Genomic DNA, 20,053 nt, shown 5'->3' on the forward strand with positions numbered 1-20,053 from the left:
AGTTTTCGAATAAAACCTCGCCTTTAGTTTTTCATATAAAACCTCTCCTTTACTAGTTTTCTGACCTGGTGGATTCTTGATTTTTGTGGGAAAATTCTTGCTTGTAATCATCTTGCAGTCGTGCTGTCACCGTTTGACGTTCACTTTTTTTTGGGTCCAACCCAAGCAGAAGCAAATGCAGAAGCAGGCTGCGCATTCTGATTCCAACGTTTCGTTGCGTTGAAAACATGAAAGCATAACCATCGTTGTTCGCAGCACACACGAAAGCGGTTGAATATTATCCTTTCACACCCGCTAATCAACCATTGGCCGCGGAGTCCAGTTTCCATAGGATCGTGCAAGATATTTTGTTTTGTAGAATCAGACAAGTAAGTAATTGCCAGGTGGTCGTTCCTGTTCTTTCGTGTTCGCCCGAAAGTGGCCGTCAAAGTATCACGGAGCGTGGCGCTTCGTACTGGGGCAGGTGTGCTCGATGTTAATAAAATCATCAAGCACCACTAGTACCTGCCATACGAACGTATGGCCACCAAGGACCGAGGTGTGCTGCCCCGTGCAGTTACGGTCACTTCCGGGTACGGGCACGAAAAAAAACGCTCCTCCTTGATATTGATTTTTGGTCTGATCGATTCGAATTGCTGACAATAACGTAATGTTTTCTTCTGTCTCCTTCCAGCAATGTTCCGTTAGTTCCCAGGAGCTCCCAGGTTGCATTTGGTTGCCTTAAACACACTTTGTAGAAAACTATCCCGTCCCTAGTCCCGGGGAAACAGAACTGCTTAGAAAAGACTGAATTAGGACTGAGCGTTTACTAAGTTTTTGGGGTGGTGACTGATGTAAGGGCAGGTCTCAAGAGGACTACGATAGCAGCACTCTACTACTACTTCCCCGGTGCCCCCGAAGGGTCATCTTCAGTGTTTCATCTCGCTATCGCAAGGCTTCAAAATAGACAGACTACAAATGCCCAGAGGTAAACGTCGTGTTGCCATAGACATGCGGCCCAACGAGGAAGACCAACAGTCCACCAAACGGCAACGAAATAGTTATCAAAGGTAATTGGTCAATCGTGATCCGGTGTCCCCGCGCCGTCCCCGTGCCTCAAATGCAGCGGCGAGCAGTTGATAACTCGAATGAACAGGAAATGTGCTCTTCCCACGAACACTTTCCCAGAAATGTCTTCCACGAACAGGCCCCATCGTCACCATCGGCCATACGGTGTCATACGTTGGCTTTTGTGCCAGAAGTGAACAACAAGATTATTTTTAGCCCATGCCCCATGGCAGACAGGGGTTATCCTCTCATTTTCACTTTCCATTTGTCACCGAGACACCGACAGTGCAGCAACAAACCCCATCGAAGACTACTCTGATCCCAGGATCAGAAGTTTTGGGGGCAATTTTCTTGTCTTATTCAGCCGCCCGCCGATAAAATAACTCTCGACCCTCAGTGCGCAAGTGTTGTTCATGATCTCAGTGAGCTAATGATCTTTGGGGGCCTGAAAGTGTTCGAAAGAAAGCTCGTGTGTGCGCTACTGCTGCGTGTGTATGTGGAAACGGGAGCTTTGTGCAAGGCCAACTGTGTGTGATCAACTCAGCTGCGATGGGTGACGGAATGTAGAGTGGAGAAGCTGATAGCAATCCGGAATGCTAACCACCTCGGAACAGCATCTAATTGACGGTCACCTATTTTTGCCCTTTTTCTCCTTTTCACACTATCGGTGCGCGTAGCTCACGACGGTACAGCAAATCCGACGATGCATTTACCCAAAAACGGTGTCTCACCTGGTTCCGGGAGTACACGACACCGGATGATCCCGACACTTTAGGTGAGTGTGGTTCTGGCGAGGTTCGGTGTTGTTCCGGATGTTAAGTAACGGATGTCTTGCGGAGGCTACAAAAGCGCCGTACCTTGCACAATGAATCTAATTATAAGCGTAATGAAGAGATAACAACGTTTCGCCTTTGTGTCTTTTGTGACAGGTCCGGAAGGGATGGAAAAATTCTGTGAAGACATCGGTGTGGAACCGGAAAACGTGGCCATGCTGGTGCTGGCGTACAAGATGGGCGCCAAACAGATGGGATTCTTCACCCAGAGCGAGTGGGTCAAGGGGTTGACCGATCTACAGTGCGACACGGCGTCCAAAGTGCAATGCAAGCTGGACTTTCTCCGAGGTCTTCTGAACGATCCAAATAACTTCAAAATCATCTACAGATACGCGTACGACTTTGCGAGGGTAAGGTCCGAGGCTGAAAAAAGCCACTCCATCCGTGTTAATCGTGGAACCCCTTTTTCACCGCAGGATAAAGACCAACGTAGTATGGACATCGAAACGGCTCGGGCGATGCTGCAGCTGCTGCTCGGCAAGCACTGGCCACTTTATCCACAGTTCGCTCAATTCCTAGAGCAGTCCAAGTACAAAGTGATCAACAAGGATCAGTGGTGTAATATTCTAGAGTTTTCCCGCACTATCTCCAACGACTTGACAAACTACGACGTCGATGGAGCTTGTAAGTAGTCCGCCAAACACCGGAACCAGACGCATCTGGGAACGGATCGCTAAAGTCAGCCTGTTCCATGTTTTAGGGCCCGTCATGCTCGATGAGTTCGTAGAATGGCTAAGACAATTGCGAGCACAGCCCACGATTAGCTGAGACTTGCTGCTACACTAAACGCGTGCGGACAGGGAGCAGCCACCGTTAAGCAGAACACAAAACACGAAGAAAATCAAACAGAACAAGACACAGCAAACCAAATCCCATCCCCTCCAGCAGTGACAGCATCAGCTCCAAAATCCGCGTAGACCGAGAGACAACCCGGGGACCACGTAAAGGCCCGTGGGGGAATGTAAGCGTTGTAAATTATGTGTATGTATGTGCAGCTTTGTTTTGCGCCTTGCCGTCATCGATCGCGATCGCAAGCGTGTTTGATCGGTTAGCGTCTAGAACGTTTTGTGATTGTAACTGACTTTGTCGATATAGTTCTTTCGAGGTTCACCTTTCTGTCATAATCCAATCCACGCGATTCCGCACATTGAATTGATTGTTTGCGATTTCTTTTTCTTCTAAATTGTATGCCCCAACGTTTCGTGATAATAATTTACTTGTTCGACATTGTTCGTTTGAGGTTCACCCTCCTTTCGGAAGCCAATCCACGCAATTCCGCGTATTGAATTGATTGTTTGCGATTTCTTTCTCTTCCAAATTGTATTCCCCAACCGGTTGCGACCAACAGAAAGATTAAACAAAACGGAAACCAAAACCATCAGTGTTCTACTTCAAGCGATGCACAAGAAAGGGGCCAGCCAGCAGGAAGGCTCGGGTTAGCAGCGGGTACTCATTGCGTGCGAATGCGTGACATATTTAAATGCGACCGCGAGAGCTGAGTGAGACAGACGAATGAGAACAATAAGTGAAATTGTTAATGATAGACGAGAACAGAGACTATGGACATGGTCCGGGAGCCCCCGTCCCACCATGAGAGGAGTGTGGCGGCCACGCCTGGAGCTTCCTCGAACCTGTGTAAACTATTTATGATATTTGTCGTGCCGGACCCGGCCTCTGCTCGAAGGGTCTTGCAAGCAGTCTATTCTAATCAACAGTTCTCACAGACACAGCCTCTCCCGGAGGGCAAGGTTCTCCGGTGGGCCCGGCGTGTATAGTGTGTAGTGTGGAGGGCATGGAACGTAGGAATCAATATGTACGCAACACTAACTAACAAAAAAACAATAGGGTATACAGAGTAACACCGAAGCGGCAGTGTCTCACCTGGTTCCGGGAGTACACGACACCGGATGATCCCGACACTTTAGGTGAGTGTGGTTCTGGCGAGGTTCGGTGTTGTTCCGGATGTTAAGTAACGGATGTCTTGCGGAGGCTACAAAAGCGCCGTACCTTGCACAATGAATCTAATTATAAGCGTAATGAAGAGATAACAACGTTTCGCCTTTGTGTCTTTTGTGACAGGTCCGGAAGGGATGGAAAAATTCTGTGAAGACATCGGTGTGGAACCGGAAAACGTGGCCATGCTGGTGCTGGCGTACAAGATGGGCGCCAAACAGATGGGATTCTTCACCCAGAGCGAGTGGGTCAAGGGGTTGACCGATCTACAGTGCGACACGGCGTCCAAAGTGCAATGCAAGCTGGACTTTCTCCGAGGTCTTCTGAACGATCCAAATAACTTCAAAATCATCTACAGATACGCGTACGACTTTGCGAGGGTAAGGTCCGAGGCTGAAAAAAGCCACTCCATCCGTGTTAATCGTGGAACCCCTTTTTCACCGCAGGATAAAGACCAACGTAGTATGGACATCGAAACGGCTCGGGCGATGCTGCAGCTGCTGCTCGGCAAGCACTGGCCACTTTATCCACAGTTCGCTCAATTCCTAGAGCAGTCCAAGTACAAAGTGATCAACAAGGATCAGTGGTGTAATATTCTAGAGTTTTCCCGCACTATCTCCAACGACTTGACAAACTACGACGTCGATGGAGCTTGTAAGTAGTCCGCCAAACACCGGAACCAGACGCATCTGGGAACGGATCGCTAAAGTCAGCCTGTTCCATGTTTTAGGGCCCGTCATGCTCGATGAGTTCGTAGAATGGCTAAGACAATTGCGAGCACAGCCCACGATTAGCTGAGACTTGCTGCTACACTAAACGCGTGCGGACAGGGAGCAGCCACCGTTAAGCAGAACACAAAACACGAAGAAAATCAAACAGAACAAGACACAGCAAACCAAATCCCATCCCCTCCAGCAGTGACAGCATCAGCTCCAAAATCCGCGTAGACCGAGAGACAACCCGGGGACCACGTAAAGGCCCGTGGGGGAATGTAAGCGTTGTAAATTATGTGTATGTATGTGCAGCTTTGTTTTGCGCCTTGCCGTCATCGATCGCGATCGCAAGCGTGTTTGATCGGTTAGCGTCTAGAACGTTTTGTGATTGTAACTGACTTTGTCGATATAGTTCTTTCGAGGTTCACCTTTCTGTCATAATCCAATCCACGCGATTCCGCACATTGAATTGATTGTTTGCGATTTCTTTTTCTTCTAAATTGTATGCCCCAACGTTTCGTGATAATAATTTACTTGTTCGACATTGTTCGTTTGAGGTTCACCCTCCTTTCGGAAGCCAATCCACGCAATTCCGCGTATTGAATTGATTGTTTGCGATTTCTTTCTCTTCCAAATTGTATTCCCCAACCGGTTGCGACCAACAGAAAGATTAAACAAAACGGAAACCAAAACCATCAGTGTTCTACTTCAAGCGATGCACAAGAAAGGGGCCAGCCAGCAGGAAGGCTCGGGTTAGCAGCGGGTACTCATTGCGTGCGAATGCGTGACATATTTAAATGCGACCGCGAGAGCTGAGTGAGACAGACGAATGAGAACAATAAGTGAAATTGTTAATGATAGACGAGAACAGAGACTATGGACATGGTCCGGGAGCCCCCGTCCCACCATGAGAGGAGTGTGGCGGCCACGCCTGGAGCTTCCTCGAACCTGTGTAAACTATTTATGATATTTGTCGTGCCGGACCCGGCCTCTGCTCGAAGGGTCTTGCAAGCAGTCTATTCTAATCAACAGTTCTCACAGACACAGCCTCTCCCGGAGGGCAAGGTTCTCCGGTGGGCCCGGCGTGTATAGTGTGTAGTGTGGAGGGCATGGAACGTAGGAATCAATATGTACGCAACACTAACTAACAAAAAAACAATAGGGTATACAGAGTAACGGCCGATTTGGGTCAACGCATCAACAAAACCCCCTCTTTGGCTATTGTCTCCTAAATTATGGTAACCATATTTCTAATGGCAAAATTTAAAACACAATATTATCATTCTATCCATCGCGCGCCCCTTGTGTGGTAGCAGGATGAAAGATTAGCGCGTGGACGAAAACCGCGGGCCAGGAAACCAAAAGCAACCAAAACTATGCTCGAAAAAACAACAAAAACAAATGAAAAACAACCAACATACGCATAATAAAAGTGCAAACTCTATCGTGAAATAACAACACTAACCCCTGTTTTTGAGTGTTTTATTTGAATTCTGGGTATGAAGTATAGGGTCTGCCGGTGACTCGATAGTGTCCGCTTTACTTGCAGTACCGATCGGCCTTCATTTTGCTCCGACGATTCAGCAGCTCCTCGTGCAGCGTACCGTCATCCTTGGCCTTTTTAAGCACCACTTTGTCCTCCTTGCTGATGAGCAGCTTTTTGTCTTGAAACTTTTGAAACTTTTTCCTGCAAAATATCACAGCGTTAGCGCCAGTAGCGCGTTGTTCGGGGCGGCCACTTACACAAAATTAATTTCGACCTGGTCCAGATCTCCCGATTCTTCCACCGGCACTTCCTTGCTGGATATGTTCTCCCGATCGATGCAGCTCCGAATCACGCAGACTTCTTCGTTGCCAACCTTCTTCTTGATGGCCACCAGCGCGTCGTCCTCCGGGTCAACTGATACGAAGCACCCGTTGGCCGCCAACAGTGCCGTCTTGCCCTGCTCGAACACCGGTTCGAACTGTTCCAGGGCCGACACGGCATCGGAGCGTCCCGTGATCATGCCGTCTTTTTCCACCTTCAGATACTTTCCGTAGCCCGACTTGAACGCCACTTTGTCCTCGTTGATCAGCACCGCACTCAAAATTTCCTCCGGATCCGGCGGGTCGCCTTCGTTGTGTGGCGCTCCAAGCGTGAACAGCCCATTGTCGAGGGCTTTGATGTACGCCTGCTTATCGAACTGTAGCGCGATGGAGCCCGTGATTTCGGTCGTCTTTTTTACCATCCACCAACCGCCGTGCTTAACGGCATCGGTATCGACCACCAGCGCCCGTTTGGCGTCCTTTTCCTTCTTGTGTTTCTTGTGCTTACGTTTGGTGCCTCTACAAAGAGTTGCCAACGATTGGGATTAACAGACCTGATCGCCGATCGATAACCGCTGCGTTTCATACTTTGAACTTTCGCCCTTCAGGACAAGTTTGCTCGTCTTTGCCTTGCTGTAATCGGACATTTCCGAACCGAATTTCCGAACGAAAACAATGGATCACACAAGGTATCGGAATCAAAACAATCGTTCTGCGAAGTGTAAACAAAGCCTATGACAACAAACGCTTCACCAGTGCTGTCACTTTGCTTCAGCACAAGGCACACACCGTATGAAGTATATGAAAAACTAGAGGAGGTTTTATATGAAAAACTAAAGGCGAGGTTTTATTCGAAAACTAAAGGAGGTTTTGTATGAAAAACTAAAGGAGAGGTTTTGTTGAAAACCTGGCAACAATTACACCAACTGTCAAATGTCAAAAAAAAAACAATGTCAATGAAATGTCAAAACGAACGCGAAGTTTACCTGAAAATGCGAAATATTTGTGTGAGATGCTCGTTTTGATACAATTTTGTACCTGTGTTGTGGCCGTAATATTTTGACATTGAGCAAGTGTTACATTTCGCCGTTGTGCGCCCTTTTATTGGGGCAGCAAAGTACTCTGGCACCGGAACGCAGCTGTGGAGCGAGATGAGTGAAGTCCGAACGCCACCAAAGACCGTTAACCACCGCCGATCGTTGGGCAAGGGTTGTTCGTACGATTCGTCCTCGGACGAGGATGGCTGTTTATCGCCGTTCAACGCGTCCCAGGACGGTGAGGCACCTTTCACGGGAGCCTCAGGCCTGCTCGATGAGATGCCACCGTTTACTGCCGAATCTCTGTCACCATCGGCCCGATCGTTGTCGCCTATCGAACGAGAATCCTTCGAATCGAGCAGCCCAACATCGGGACATGAGCAGTACAGCGGGTGCAGTACGCCGGTGGGGAAGGACACGGAGTCGGGCCGTCAACCGCCGGAAGCTGGAGGCTGGGTTACGCTGGACGAATTACATGCCCGCATCGGATTGACGCCACCCGATTTGCACGCCTCCCGGACGCGCCTCAATTTAGAAACCATCTTTGAGGGCGTGTTTCTGGAGACTCCACCAAAGAAAGAGTTTCAATCCGTGGGGAACCTGCTACGCCGGTCGATCAAAAACAGGGCAATACAGTTCGAAAAGGTAGACCAGAAGGAATCCACGGCAAACTAGCGGCCATGTGTTCCTAGCTGTTAGATAGCTAGACGATGAATGAACGTCGGAAGGGTTGCCAAAAGAGAGACCAAGAGGAAAGCCGAAGCTGGGCTTCTTTTTATTCCTAATCTAAGCGTGTAAAAAGAAATCGAAAAATCGCACGATGGGTAGTTTTATTGCAATCTATATTAGCCATAAGTTCAACGGATATCGACATTCGTGCCTTGAATGAATGCGATTGCGCACTCAGCTGTTCCATAAATATTACGTCCACTTTCGGAATTAGGAATTCGTCGGCACCTCGCTCGGTGACCGTTTGTAGGTAGTTGAAATGTTGCAATTTTATTGAACCAGCAGCTGGTTTCTTACCACGCGCAACGTCGACGTACGTGTTGTAAGCGATAATAAATCAGATATCAAAGTGCGCCTTGATTTGTGAAAAATGTTCCGCGATGGTTGGTTTTGTGCGAAAGTCTCAGCAAACTGTGGACGGAGTGCAATGCAGTTATGAGTCGACCGAAATTAACAGGTAGTATATTTGGCTTTTTTAAACGGTTTTTTAAACCCACCAGTGGTCGGTTTCTGGTTTCTAAAGCGTTTCTGGTTTCATGCTTCGGTTCAAAGCGTTTCCACGTGTTCCAAATCTGCTGGCGCAACGACTAACGACTTCAAGGACTACAGCCAAATATGGCTACCGAAAATGGATACATAAGTAACAGGAGTACATAGCCAACCACTTTGCCGACCAACCTGCGAACATTTGTGCAATGTTTTTTCATGAACTTTTTCAAACTGGATCAAAGAAGTTCGTTTGCTCATGTTATCTTGTCCTCCTTGTTGAGCTCAATTATCTGATTAAAGACATGTTTTATCCCGGCTCTTCAATTCAATTTGCCTTCCAACCGAAACAAAACATTTTGTTTGCAAACTTTCCCAAGACAAAAGACTCTGACCAACCTACAGGCCTCAGCCCTCTCAGAAAAAGGATCTCACGATGTGTTATTTTTCAGCTTCAAACAAAACGCGGAAAGTACGCAAAAAAAGAACGGTAGACTGTCGTAATTTTCACGGATGCATTACGCACACCGCTTCGATGTGGTCTGTCGGAAAGCTCGGTCAGATGTTACCCGTTCCCGGCCCTCTCAATAACCCGCGACCTTTTGCTTCCCTTCATTGCCGCAACCGGTGAAGCAGAATAACAAAACATCCGTAACGGGTATCCAGCTTCAACCGGCCACCCCCGGCGAAAGCTGACCGAGGACGAAGAAACGCGCTTCCATTAATTTAATCCAGTTGGTCGCATCGTTTGAAGTGTGCGCCTGTTTTTGATTCCATCGTCCCTGACCATTCTGTGGCGCCCAGCGAGGCAGGACACTTTGACTTTCGCGAGGCTTCTTTCGCCACCACGCGAAAGGCTAGTGTGGCTCGGATGAAAGCATTATGCTTTCAGGCCCGGCCATTGTTCTTGGACAGTAAATATCCTCAAAGTGTGTCCCTCACGCGAACTAAAAAAGGCCCGGGCATTCATTATTGTGGCACGCGGCGAGCACGAAGGATGTGCACATCAAGGTTATGTACATACTTCAAGGATTTTATGGCTGCTCGATTATGGGACGACGACGGGGCAAGTGTCGACAAGTGGTCTTTGTCTTCGCGCTGGGCGTACCACTTGTTGCAAAAAGTTCGGTCTACGATGCTGCTACTGGAAGCCATCAGCAAGATAAACAGCGAGCGAAAAGCTGCGTAATCATCCAGAACTGCGATGTGGCGCGTCGATTTGTGAGGCAGGGCGCGCGAACAATCAGTCAAGAGGGTTGTTGCTATTTTCTTTACCACGTAACGGATGGTAGGAATTGATATGAAATATTACCATAACGCTTTGATTTATGCTGCATTCTCGGTTCTAATGCCCCGTTACAAAGTCGCCTCCATTACGGGCCTTCGGGTTGATAAATAAATGAAAAATGAACCAAAAAAGTAATAGGAGGACATACTCGAGCACATCGAGCCAGGGCGCTATGAGAATCTGGCAAAGGGCATGAAATATTCCACTCGAAATGTTTCATTATTGGTAATGGCTATTAAAATACTATTAGTCTGATGCGGCTCTGTTGTCGGCTAAGTTTTAAAACCCAAAGAGACGGCTAATAGGAGGACATAGTCGAGCGCATCGAGCCAGGGCGCTATGAGAAGCGGGTAGTTCATCAAAAAATGAGTAGCTATTTTTCGATGTCCTTACCCCAGGAGATGCCGTTGGACTCCAGCAATAAATCGATTGATGCAAGCGAAGTTGCCACGTATAGCGTTGTTGCCCAAAATGATCCCCCCCTGACCATCATCATGCCATACGACGCTGTCTGGCCGGCGGTGGTTGAGCTAGCACGCGATGTTTTCAAAGCTACCCATTCAAGCGCATAACGCTCTCTGGCCACACGCCCGAAGTCACCCTCCTCGGCGCACACACAACATGAAAGGACACACCGATGCCGGCAGGACGCCGATGCTTCCCGGCAGTCGGCCCCGTATAGTAGGGGTGTTAATGTCGGGCACATGCGCACCGGCACCCCCGCGTGTGCTACAAATTGTGTTAACTTTCGGCGGCGGCCCGTGGCCGCGGCCAGCACAAAAACGAGACGAGACACACGAGGGTACTTCCCCCTCATTCATAAATGCACGACGAAGGATGCGGCCCGACGCCGAACCCGAGCCACGCAAGGACGCCATGGCGCGCTCGGGACGGACGCAATACCCTTCGAAATAGTGCACATCCATCCGGCCAGCGTCGCGGTCGTCGTGTCGTCCGGTTGCCGGCTTTTGGTCGAGATTTGCCGGGATTCGGAACGACGGAGGCAAAACGCCACGGAAGCCACGGAAGCAGTGTTGCGCCGGAAGTGCGTCGGATCCGGTGCCGCGTGTTTGTTCTTCGCTTCGCTCCAACAACATTCGCGTGTGTCCCTTTCGGTGGCATTAAAACCAAGTACGCCATCGAGTCGCCCTAATTGGTGGGTAGTTGGCGGACCCCCAAAAGGCTTTCTACACGTTTTCGGATGCACCGGCGGTCCACGTTGCTAGGCAACCGAACGCGCCGAGAGCATTATTCGCGCGCACAGAATAAACAACCATAAGGGGAGGTTAGTGGTAAGAAGTGTCCACAAAACACAATGCCTGTTCCTCCTCTCACACACACACACACTCGGTCGGAATGCCGGAACCGTAGTGGCGGGCTGTAAAATGTGTGTTGTTTTTGTTCGCTACCGAAATTCAAACAAAGTAAATGCTAAGTAGAAGTACAGTGCGCGCCACGCTTGACGCGACAAATTCGTTGCCTAACTCTGAGTTAATATCAGCATTATTTTTAGTGCGAGACACTAGCATTTCGAGTGGTAAAAAACGCTAAAACAGTTAAACATGAAATAACTAGAGCGATGTCTGTCAGATTCGTGTAATTGGGTAACTGGTTTGCTAGCTTTTTTTGAATATCCCGCTTTAAAACTCGTGTTCTGTAAACGTGTTCGGATGTTTAAAAAAACGTTTCGCCTCTCTCACTGCGTTTTAGGACTACTAAAAATATGACAATTAGAAAAAAACGCAATCACCCACACCTAGCAGTGGAAAAAAAGACATTAAACACCTTTGATCAACATAATGCATCCTGGATGTACCCATCGCCCAGGGGGGATAATTTGAACGTGGAGTTTCAATTTAAGACCGCGAGCGCCCCTAAACGGCACATTACTGTGCGCCATTTCCCAACAAAGCTACTCGAAGCCGTTCTCCCGTCCAGCATTTGAAAAGCACGTAGCATGCCAAGTGTCGCTTTTATGCGGTTTTTGACACCGTGGACCCCGAAAAGCCTGCTTTATGCTGCCTGCGCCCCCGTCGGCCGATTGTGGCTTTGGCTTTGATTTAAAACATAGGCCAACTCTGGCGCTGCTGTTGCTGTTAAAGATTTAGCCTGAGAAAGCGTGTGAAAAGCGACCGCCGCCTGGTGTGTGTGTGTGCTCGTTGCATAAAATTCCATCATCAAAAAGGAGCAGCAGCATTCATCTCGCGTACCGTAATCGGGGCGCCGTGCCGTGCCATTTGGGGCAGTAATAATAATATTAAAACCATCAAACGGGCGGACAAACGACGACGACGACGACGGCGACGCCCCAGCCATCACACACAGCATAACGTGATTTCGTTTAAACAATTGGAAATTTGACACTACAGAAAGGCTATACGTCGGCGGCGGTCGGAGGCGTCCCTCCAACTCGTCGTCGTCGTCGGCCCAACTGTCGTTTCGCTTTCAAAAACACGCAAAGGAATGCCACGGTCCTAGTTCCATTGTGTGCCCACAGTCCGTGTGTGTGTGTGTTCAAAGCATCTCATTTCAGCATTGGTGGTTTGATGCGTCCACACACAGCGGTCGTCGTCGTGTTTCCATTTCGTTTCACAATGAATGAGTTGCCATTGCTTCTCGCACTCGCCATCGAACCGCGCCAGCCAGCAGATGGATCAAAGATTCTAGGGCGACTCAAGCAGTAGCAAGCGAGTGCTGGGAAAATGATGAAGAATTCTGTGTGAGATTATCCATTTTCCTCATTATTTTTCCCTCCCAGCCGGTGTTTAATGAAGTACAGCCTGCGTCAGTCAGTCGGAACGCAATCAAAGGAGCCTCCGCAACCGAACCGAGTGACTGTGAAGTGGAGTTTTAAAATTTACGCTTCAAATCCGTTGAGCAAGTGCAAGTGCCCCAACGGCTCGAAAGTTCCCCTCTGGGGTGATGCTCCTTTAGTGCCCTCTGAGTGAATCGTGATGAAAAATCAGTTTTAGTGGAAAAATCCCGCGCGAAAAAAGAAAACGCTTCCAACGCGTGTTACGCGTATTAGGTGCGGTTCGAGGATTGCCGAGGAAACCGAACGTGTGGCGTGCGTGGCCTTTTCTTCGAATTTTCAATTTGGCCCACACAACCGGCGGACCGGGAAAATTGGTTCGGTTTGGTGTGACAAAGTTTGCTAAACGAACGCGAAAACTGCGTGACGCACGCAGGACCCCTAGGACCGGGAGAGAGACCGCGATAGAGGGATAGCAAAGAAAGGTAAATAAACGTGCTTTTTCTCGGAAAAATGTATTCCACCTTCCCCACGACAGTGTTTGCCCACTCCTCCAGTTCGCTGCGCGGCCGCTGCCCAGCGGAACCGTTATCCTTTTTACCAGGAAATCACCCGCCACGGTAGCTGCTGCCAGCGTTTGACCCGAACGAGGCCCACACCAAGAATCCCGATAACTGCACGCTAAAAGGACCCCCTTCCGACCACCGCGTGCCCGAGGATTAAATCATAAAACCGGTGCGACCGCTCGGCATTGTTTTATTTACGTATTGCGTGGCACTTCCAGCGTCGGTCGGTTATCTCATTTCCGAAGCTCCTGCTCCTGCTGACGGGTGGTTGTAAAAATCGCACCACTCCGGCCAACTGGCCAAATCGAATTCGCGCACGAAATTACACGGCACACGCGTGAGGCCATCCATTATTCAGTGCATTTTATCTGACGATCCGCGGACCGTCGATTCCGGTTCCGGTGGAAACCCCCGGTAACCCACTTGAAATGGGTTACCGGGAAGCACCGGGCGCGATAGGATTAAAAATTAACACTCTTGAAGATGCGATAATTAAATGTAGCTTGGGTTGATGGCGTTGAGAACGGTTCCGCGGGGTCTTCCGTTTTACGTGGAGTCTGATGATAATGTACTTAATAATTGTGCGCACACTTTATCTGATTACTTTCGGTGGCGAGCGGGCCGTTTTAAATATTGTTTCGCCGAGGAACTCCAATTAAGTGAACCTTTAGTAATCACCGCCAGCAGCAGCAAATTAAAAGAGAACCGTTGTAACCGTTGTTAAATGATTCTTGTTAAAATTTGTTACTACGAACCTCGAGACCGTTGATGGACAATTTAGAAACGGCATACGGCTTCTATCGGGATACATCTTTTTCTTACATAGTTTTACGAATCCATTGTAATGAAACACCTTAATGCACTGACGAGTGTTGATTAAATTTTTCGTTAACATTTCCCGACCTGGGGCCCGTGCCCTAATCCTTGTCAGTGCACCAGAAACCTTCGTTACGTTCGTAGGAATCAAAGGGAAGCTCATGTTGAAACGACCGGACCAAAGTGGGTAGGTAGTTTGGAAAACAGAGAACCTGAAAACTAATTACTTCCTGTTACCAGGTCGCCGCCACCGCCGCGCTTTGGGTTGGGTGGGCTTTGAAAACATTAAGAAAGGCGCTCCGCGTGGCCGAAGCTCTTTAACTACGCGTCCCTACGGCGACACCCGGAGCATGCAGGGTGAAAACAAGGAGAAGCACCATTAATGCTTGCTAATCGCTCTGGCCACCCCACCCGGTGGACAATATGGTTCCCAGCACACACACAGACCGACCGTTGGTGTTCCCGTTGTCCGGGTTCCGGGACTTCAAACTGTCCAGCAGCTAGTGGCCGCCGTCGCAATGCAATGTTTACACAGCAGCTCGGTCATTGGAATGCAGAAGGAGGAACCTTTTTGACCCTTCGAATCCTTCTCGTCCTTACGGCGGCGGCGGCGGTGGCTTGTGTTATTGCTTCTCGACTCTTTTCCATTAGTGCGCGCGCGCCTCCATCGGCTGAGTAATTGGGCTGAGTGTGTCGGTACCCTTAAACCGAAAATTACTAACGCCACAATTAGATTAATCCCCTCTGCCTGGCGACGCGGCCATTTTGGGGAACGAAATGCTGGGGCTACTTCGAAGTGGCTTTACTTTAGAAACTTGCTCCATTGCTCGCTAATGTCACTACTTTTGAGGTGTCCATTATATGTTTGAAAACTCTTGCCCATCTTGCCAGCGGCACTCCACGTGCGCGTTCGTGCTCGAGTGGACAGCATAAAAATGTGAGCGACGAAACAAAAGCCCCGGCGTCAACGTCGAAGCTGATCGAGAGTGATGGAGAGCGCAAATTGGAGCTCGAAAGTAATGGAGTGGAAAACACGAAAATTACACCCCATTCATGACGGTCGCCATTCAAAACCGGAGGTGGTAATCGGCCGTACCACCGTTATGCCCGCCATCGGACATGATCATTTTCCAACCCCGAGGACGATCCAAGGTGCGGCCCCGTCCCGCGTCAATAATCATGTTGTCGAGAAGCGGTGACCGTGTTTTTCTTTTCTAGTTGTTTTTTACTGTCGCAGCCCTGGACAATCCTAGGATGGGTAAGGATGCGGACACTTTTCCCCGAGGGGGCAACTCGGGAAGATGCAAAAAGAAAACCTCACAAACCGGCTTCGTGATTTGTTATTTAAATGCAAAGTGCGATGCAAAATCACATTTATCTATGCGGTTTTACGGTCTATGCCCTCCCTTCAGGCACGGTTCCCAGCGTAAAGCGGACGACGATTGGCCCATACATTGGCCGATAAGTCTTGCGGTTGAAGCAGTTCAGGAACTATAACCTCCTATTAGAAGAGCGTGGTTTTGCGCAGTAATCTGGAATGGTAATGGTCATAGGCAAAGTGACAAACACTTTATTTGACAGATGTCATATCGATGTGCTATAAACTAAAGTTATTATGGACGCTAACGGTTGCTGTATTCCAACAGATACCTTCAAAAGTAAGTTTTACGTAGCTATAGTTGTCAATTAATTAAAGTAATTAAACAATCTGTTCATCAACAATCAAACAACGTTCATCTCGAGCTACGAGCTATACGTCTCGCCACGCTCCGGTGGGTTGCTCATGTCATGAGAATGGTCCATCCATATGAAGCCACGACCCATAAGAAGCCACGGCTACTGTCAAATCGTCCGCCTAAATCCGTTCATGGCTCTACATTTTTGAGGAGTCTCGGGACTGGTCGGCCCACGTTGCCAACCCACAGGAGTCCCATAAGAGCTGATTATCGCTCTCAGCGCCGGGAGCACCGGTTTTTACACGCCCCGAGCATCGGAGACTCATTGGGGCCAAGGCACGGCGGGTGAAAATGGATCGAGCGATAAAAAGAGGCGAAATTCATTACGAAAAACTCGTACGTGACCAACTTTGGGATTAACTTACGGCATCCCGAGCCCGTTTACATCGCGTCGGGGGTCTTTCGCCTAAATTGGTCGATAGTTTTCACGAGCTGTTGACTTACCGTCGAGCCGCGGAATGGGGCTCGTCTCGCTTCTTAACCCGATCGCCCGCGATCGGCGATAAATGAGAAACACTTTATCAAACATCGTGTGTTGGGGAAACGCGATACGCGGCGGGCGCGCTGTGGTTGACATTTTGCTCCCTGCTCCGTTGCGATGCAAAACTCCTGGAACTCGGCCGCGGTGTCGGTGAGACCCGACGTGCTCGTGCTCCAATTTTTACACGAACCTCCGGCACAGAGGCAAAGGGTGCAACCTAATACCTTCGGTGCAGGTGGCCAAGGGAAAGGGGGGCGGGTTCACTAAAAGGGCAGGCCCGTTTTGTTGGCCCGGTTCGGGTCGTTTAGAGGAAACATGATAAAATACGATTTATTTCCCGTACGCTCCTCCGACACTCAATACCCTGGCGGAAGTCGATTAATGGGAATGCGCGCGGATCGAACAACCGGTTCGAAGGGTAATCGACGTCCCGGCGCGACTTTTGCGGGGTTTCGCGGGAATCGCTTCCCCCCGCCCTTGGCTGGACGTAATCCGACGAGGTGGCCCCGATCGAATGACAAGAGCTGCCCGCCCGCCAAAGCGGGCACCGACTGGCCTTAGCCTTTTTAAGCCCATTTTATAAACGGACAAACCTCGCACTTTTTTTTCTGCCACGACCCCGAGAGTGTCACCCACACGGTCCCGGCGCGCCACATGCAAACGAAGGCGAAAGGGATGAAGTGGCCCGTTTCCCGTCGTCCCGTCGGATCGTTTGTTACGCCTCGGGTCCGACGTGTGCGATGTGTGACGGAGAGAAAGAAAATGGCCATTAAATGGCGGACCCACCGCCTTTTTTATGGGCTCCACCGGCGGAGAAATGGTGGCATCGGCTCCGCTCCACTCCACACGCCGTGTCCTGCGAGTTCCGGCAAAAAACGGAGGCTCCGGAATTGCAAATCGGTCGGTCGGTCGGTAACAAGGAGTGTGTTCGTAATTTGTTGAAACAGACACGGCCACGGTCCTGTGATGAGGCCCGGGGACCGGCCATAACTCGCCCGAGCACAAAATTACTTCCCCGGCCACCGGCGGCCTGTGTGTGAGGCTCGTTAGGCCCGGCCAGTTTGACAAACGCTGGACACCGCACGTTGGGCGTTCGATAATCCAGCGAAAATGAGAGAGGAATCCGGAATCGGTTTTGACGGGGAGTTTGTGGCAGGCAGGCAGCCGAGGCCGTAGTGCTCCCTGGGTACCAATTTTGGGTCGCAATAATTTCCACCCAAGACCACCGCACGAACGCACGACGACGGGAGCCCGCACCGGAACACGCACGGAGCCTTCGGGGACGCCACCGCTGTCGATAAGAAGCGAACGTGGGCGCCAACCCCGAACTGCGAGGAACGGGTTCTTAAAGCTTCGTCCGCAATGTGCAGTCGTTGCCCCTGCTCTGGTCCACTGGTATGTTGTCAACAACAGGGGCGCCCCCCCAACATGGGAGAGGAAGATATCTTTCCGTCCACGAACTGTAACGAATGATCAAACGCTCCACTCGCCGGTCAACGGCCGCTTCGACAAGAGGGTGTCACTCCACCGTCCAATCCGGCGGCGACGATGACGACGTCAACGACGTCCGTTTCCGCAATCTTTTCTGCAATTCTGCAGCGTAACACGAGGGCCGAGGCTGCCGATAGCCGGAGCCGGATGCAAGAGCGAAGATGTACACAAAACGATCCCCGTTGGTCCCGTTTTGTAGCGGAAGTTGTTTGCCAATACGCTTCAACTCAGCCAAAGTCCGAGGGCTCCCTTCTGGCGTTATTAGAACAAGAATTGATTGCTTGGACACGGGATTTCGAGGGACGCGCAGGGGACCAGTACGGGAATTCCCGTTACCTAGACAAGTGGAACGGCGATGAAATGCTGATGCAATTTGTTGTGCAATATTTTCAATAACGTTTGGTTAGCAAGTAGAATGAGATGTTTACGATTTGGAAATCGAACGGCTTTTGATTTTAATCAAACTCCTCCTTAGCAATTCTCTCGGTAATTTTGTTCTTCAATAAATGATCTGAAAGGTTCAATTGATACAAAACTCCAATAGATGTCGGGCTGTCAGTTGCCGCGCAGTGCGTTCAATGCCTTCTCCGATTGTCTGCTGAAGTACTGCACTACCAGCTACATCCGGGCAGGGTTGAGAGGCAAGCAAGATGGCAAAACGGTTTTGTTGTGATACCAGGGTCTTTTTTCACGATTGTTTTCCTTCAGCTGGTCTAAAAGATTACAAAAATATTCAGAGTTTATTGTTTTACCAGTTTGCAAGTAATCCACAAACAAAATTCATTCCGAATCTCAAAAAACTGACCGATTTATGGCCGATTTCTAGGCCGATTTCTGGACACGAACTCGTTTCAGAGCCAGGTTCACACCACCCTTTAGTCTCTTGTTTTGATTCAGGAACATGGTGATAGATCCGTGTCTCATCCATAGTGATGAGTTGACGCACCAAATCCACTTGATACTTTCGAAAATGTTGCCGAGAAAGTCGCTTTCGAATACCTTTTTTGCTTTCTGAAACCCAAAATACTTCAGTCAAAATATTACTTACACTGGCTTCTACTAAATCTGACTCAGTCACTCGACGATTTTCCAAAATGATATCTTGTATTTTCCCTACGATTTCAGGTGTTGTGTCTGTTTTTACCAACCCAATATTTTAAGTACAGCAGTTTAAAAGAGATTTGGTTATGATTTGATTCAATTTTCGTAGATGAGCATTTTTCAGTCAACCCAAAATAAATCAAATCAAATGGAGGTAAAGCAAATTATGGCAAGGTAGTCAACTGTCCTTTAACTTGGCAGCACAATAACCAACCAGCTGACACCCCTCAAAAGTCGCCCCCGGAAGGTCCCGCGTTGCCGCAAGCGGAACCAAATTCATCTTCGTCCTTTCCGGGGAAAGAAAGTCAGCCTACACACTTTGGTGACCACGCACCAAGAACCAAAGGTTGAACAAAGAGGCGCGCACACACACACACACTCCATTATGTGGTTGACTTTTTTTGGCAGTCCCCGTTGGCCATTGTGGCGTTTGGCACATCAATACTGCACGCTCCAGAAGCCCTGGGACATCGAGGCCTCGATAGCTTGCTCGATTGAACTCGGCATCCGGCTCGTCATCTCATGTTTATCCCCCCGGCGAAAGGGATGCTGGCGCTGGCGGACGGCTGGCGCCACCGACACAACACACCGCCGTTCATCCGCTCATCATCATTCATAGGAGCCGGTGGAGCGGGGAGGACAAACCCTTCGAAGTATCGATACCGATACCCCATAAACCAAGCCATCCTCATGATTTGCAACCAAACTACGTGGGTTCTGGAACTTCCCGGCAGCACAAGCATCCCGGAACTGGCACCAGACACACACACACACACACACGCCAAGTACTGTGAGTCATCCCTGACTCGCGGGGGTGTTGTTTTACCCATTAAAAATATATCACTCCAGTCAGACGAGCCCGACGAGAATATTTGGTTCGGATTGGCGGGCGGCCTGTCAGAGGGATGTGATTGCTCCGAAGCCGGAGCCGGGCACCGACAGCAGCAGAACGGAAAAAAAAACGGAGCCGAGGGGTTGAAGCCCAACCGTGGAACCACTTTCGGGCTTCGAAGCTCGGAGGGCACGTCTAAGGGCTCGACCGCCGTTCCCAGAAACAGGCGAAACCCTGACGAGGGTTGCATGCGGCGACGACGAGGGCTTCCTCGGCGTGACGTGTGTCTTCGTGTGTGTGTAGCGAAGATAAGGAAATTTGGAACACCTCTCGCTCTACCCCGCCCGGCCTTCCTCTCCGCTTGCGATTGAGGTGAACCCTGGTGG

At 49.6% G+C, this 20,053-nt stretch overlaps 4 protein-coding genes across 9 annotated transcripts; 3 read left to right on the top strand and 1 right to left on the bottom strand.

Annotated features, from left to right (window-relative positions):
- Positions 1-229: 229 nt before the first annotated feature.
- Positions 230-3,719, top strand: LOC128274564 (DCN1-like protein 4). 4 transcript variants are annotated; one of them, XR_008269311.1, is made up of 7 exons: positions 230-368; positions 674-1,049; positions 1,725-1,822; positions 1,977-2,230; positions 2,297-2,504; positions 2,581-2,861; positions 3,229-3,719. XR_008269311.1 is itself a non-coding variant. In XM_053012798.1 (6 exons), the coding sequence occupies exons 2-6, from the start codon at positions 958-960 to the stop codon at positions 2,646-2,648; spliced, it is 720 nt and encodes a 239-aa protein (XP_052868758.1). In that variant the 5' UTR covers positions 230-368; positions 674-957; the 3' UTR covers positions 2,649-3,719. The 4 variants fall into 4 exon arrangements, 2 of the variants coding, with proteins under 2 accessions (XP_052868758.1, XP_052868759.1); XR_008269310.1 differs by having other exon boundaries at positions 2,581-2,841; XM_053012798.1 differs by having other exon boundaries at positions 2,581-3,719.
- A 46-nt stretch (positions 3,720-3,765) lies between these two features.
- LOC128274565 (DCN1-like protein 4) lies at positions 3,766-5,695 on the top strand. Of its 2 annotated transcripts, none has more exons than XM_053012801.1 (5): positions 3,766-3,805; positions 3,960-4,213; positions 4,280-4,487; positions 4,564-4,844; positions 5,212-5,695. In XM_053012801.1, exons 2-4 carry the CDS (start codon positions 3,971-3,973, stop codon positions 4,629-4,631), a joined length of 519 nt encoding a protein of 172 aa, XP_052868761.1. In that variant the 5' UTR covers positions 3,766-3,805; positions 3,960-3,970; the 3' UTR covers positions 4,632-4,844; positions 5,212-5,695. The 2 variants fall into 2 exon arrangements, with proteins under 2 accessions (XP_052868761.1, XP_052868760.1); XM_053012800.1 differs by having other exon boundaries at positions 4,564-4,824.
- A 390-nt stretch (positions 5,696-6,085) lies between these two features.
- Positions 6,086-7,052, bottom strand: LOC128273734 (protein FRG1 homolog). Of its 2 annotated transcripts, none has more exons than XM_053011764.1 (3): positions 6,941-7,052; positions 6,290-6,871; positions 6,086-6,233 (listed from the first exon to the last, which is right to left on the bottom strand). In XM_053011764.1, exons 1-3 carry the CDS (start codon positions 6,997-6,999, stop codon positions 6,086-6,088), a joined length of 789 nt encoding a protein of 262 aa, XP_052867724.1. In that variant the 5' UTR covers positions 7,000-7,052. The 2 variants fall into 2 exon arrangements, with proteins under 2 accessions (XP_052867724.1, XP_052867725.1); XM_053011765.1 differs by having other exon boundaries at positions 6,290-6,869; positions 6,948-6,999.
- A 451-nt stretch (positions 7,053-7,503) lies between these two features.
- On the top strand, positions 7,504-8,337 carry LOC128273954 (uncharacterized). The gene has a single exon (XM_053012027.1). The coding sequence runs from the start codon at positions 7,504-7,506 to the stop codon at positions 8,062-8,064; it is 561 nt and encodes a 186-aa protein (XP_052867987.1). The 3' UTR covers positions 8,065-8,337.
- Positions 8,338-20,053: the final 11,716 nt, after the last annotated feature.

This window comes from Anopheles cruzii, chromosome 3 (assembly GCF_943734635.1).
Source record: "Anopheles cruzii chromosome 3, idAnoCruzAS_RS32_06, whole genome shotgun sequence".
Lineage (NCBI taxonomy): Eukaryota > Metazoa > Arthropoda > Insecta > Diptera > Culicidae > Anopheles > Anopheles cruzii.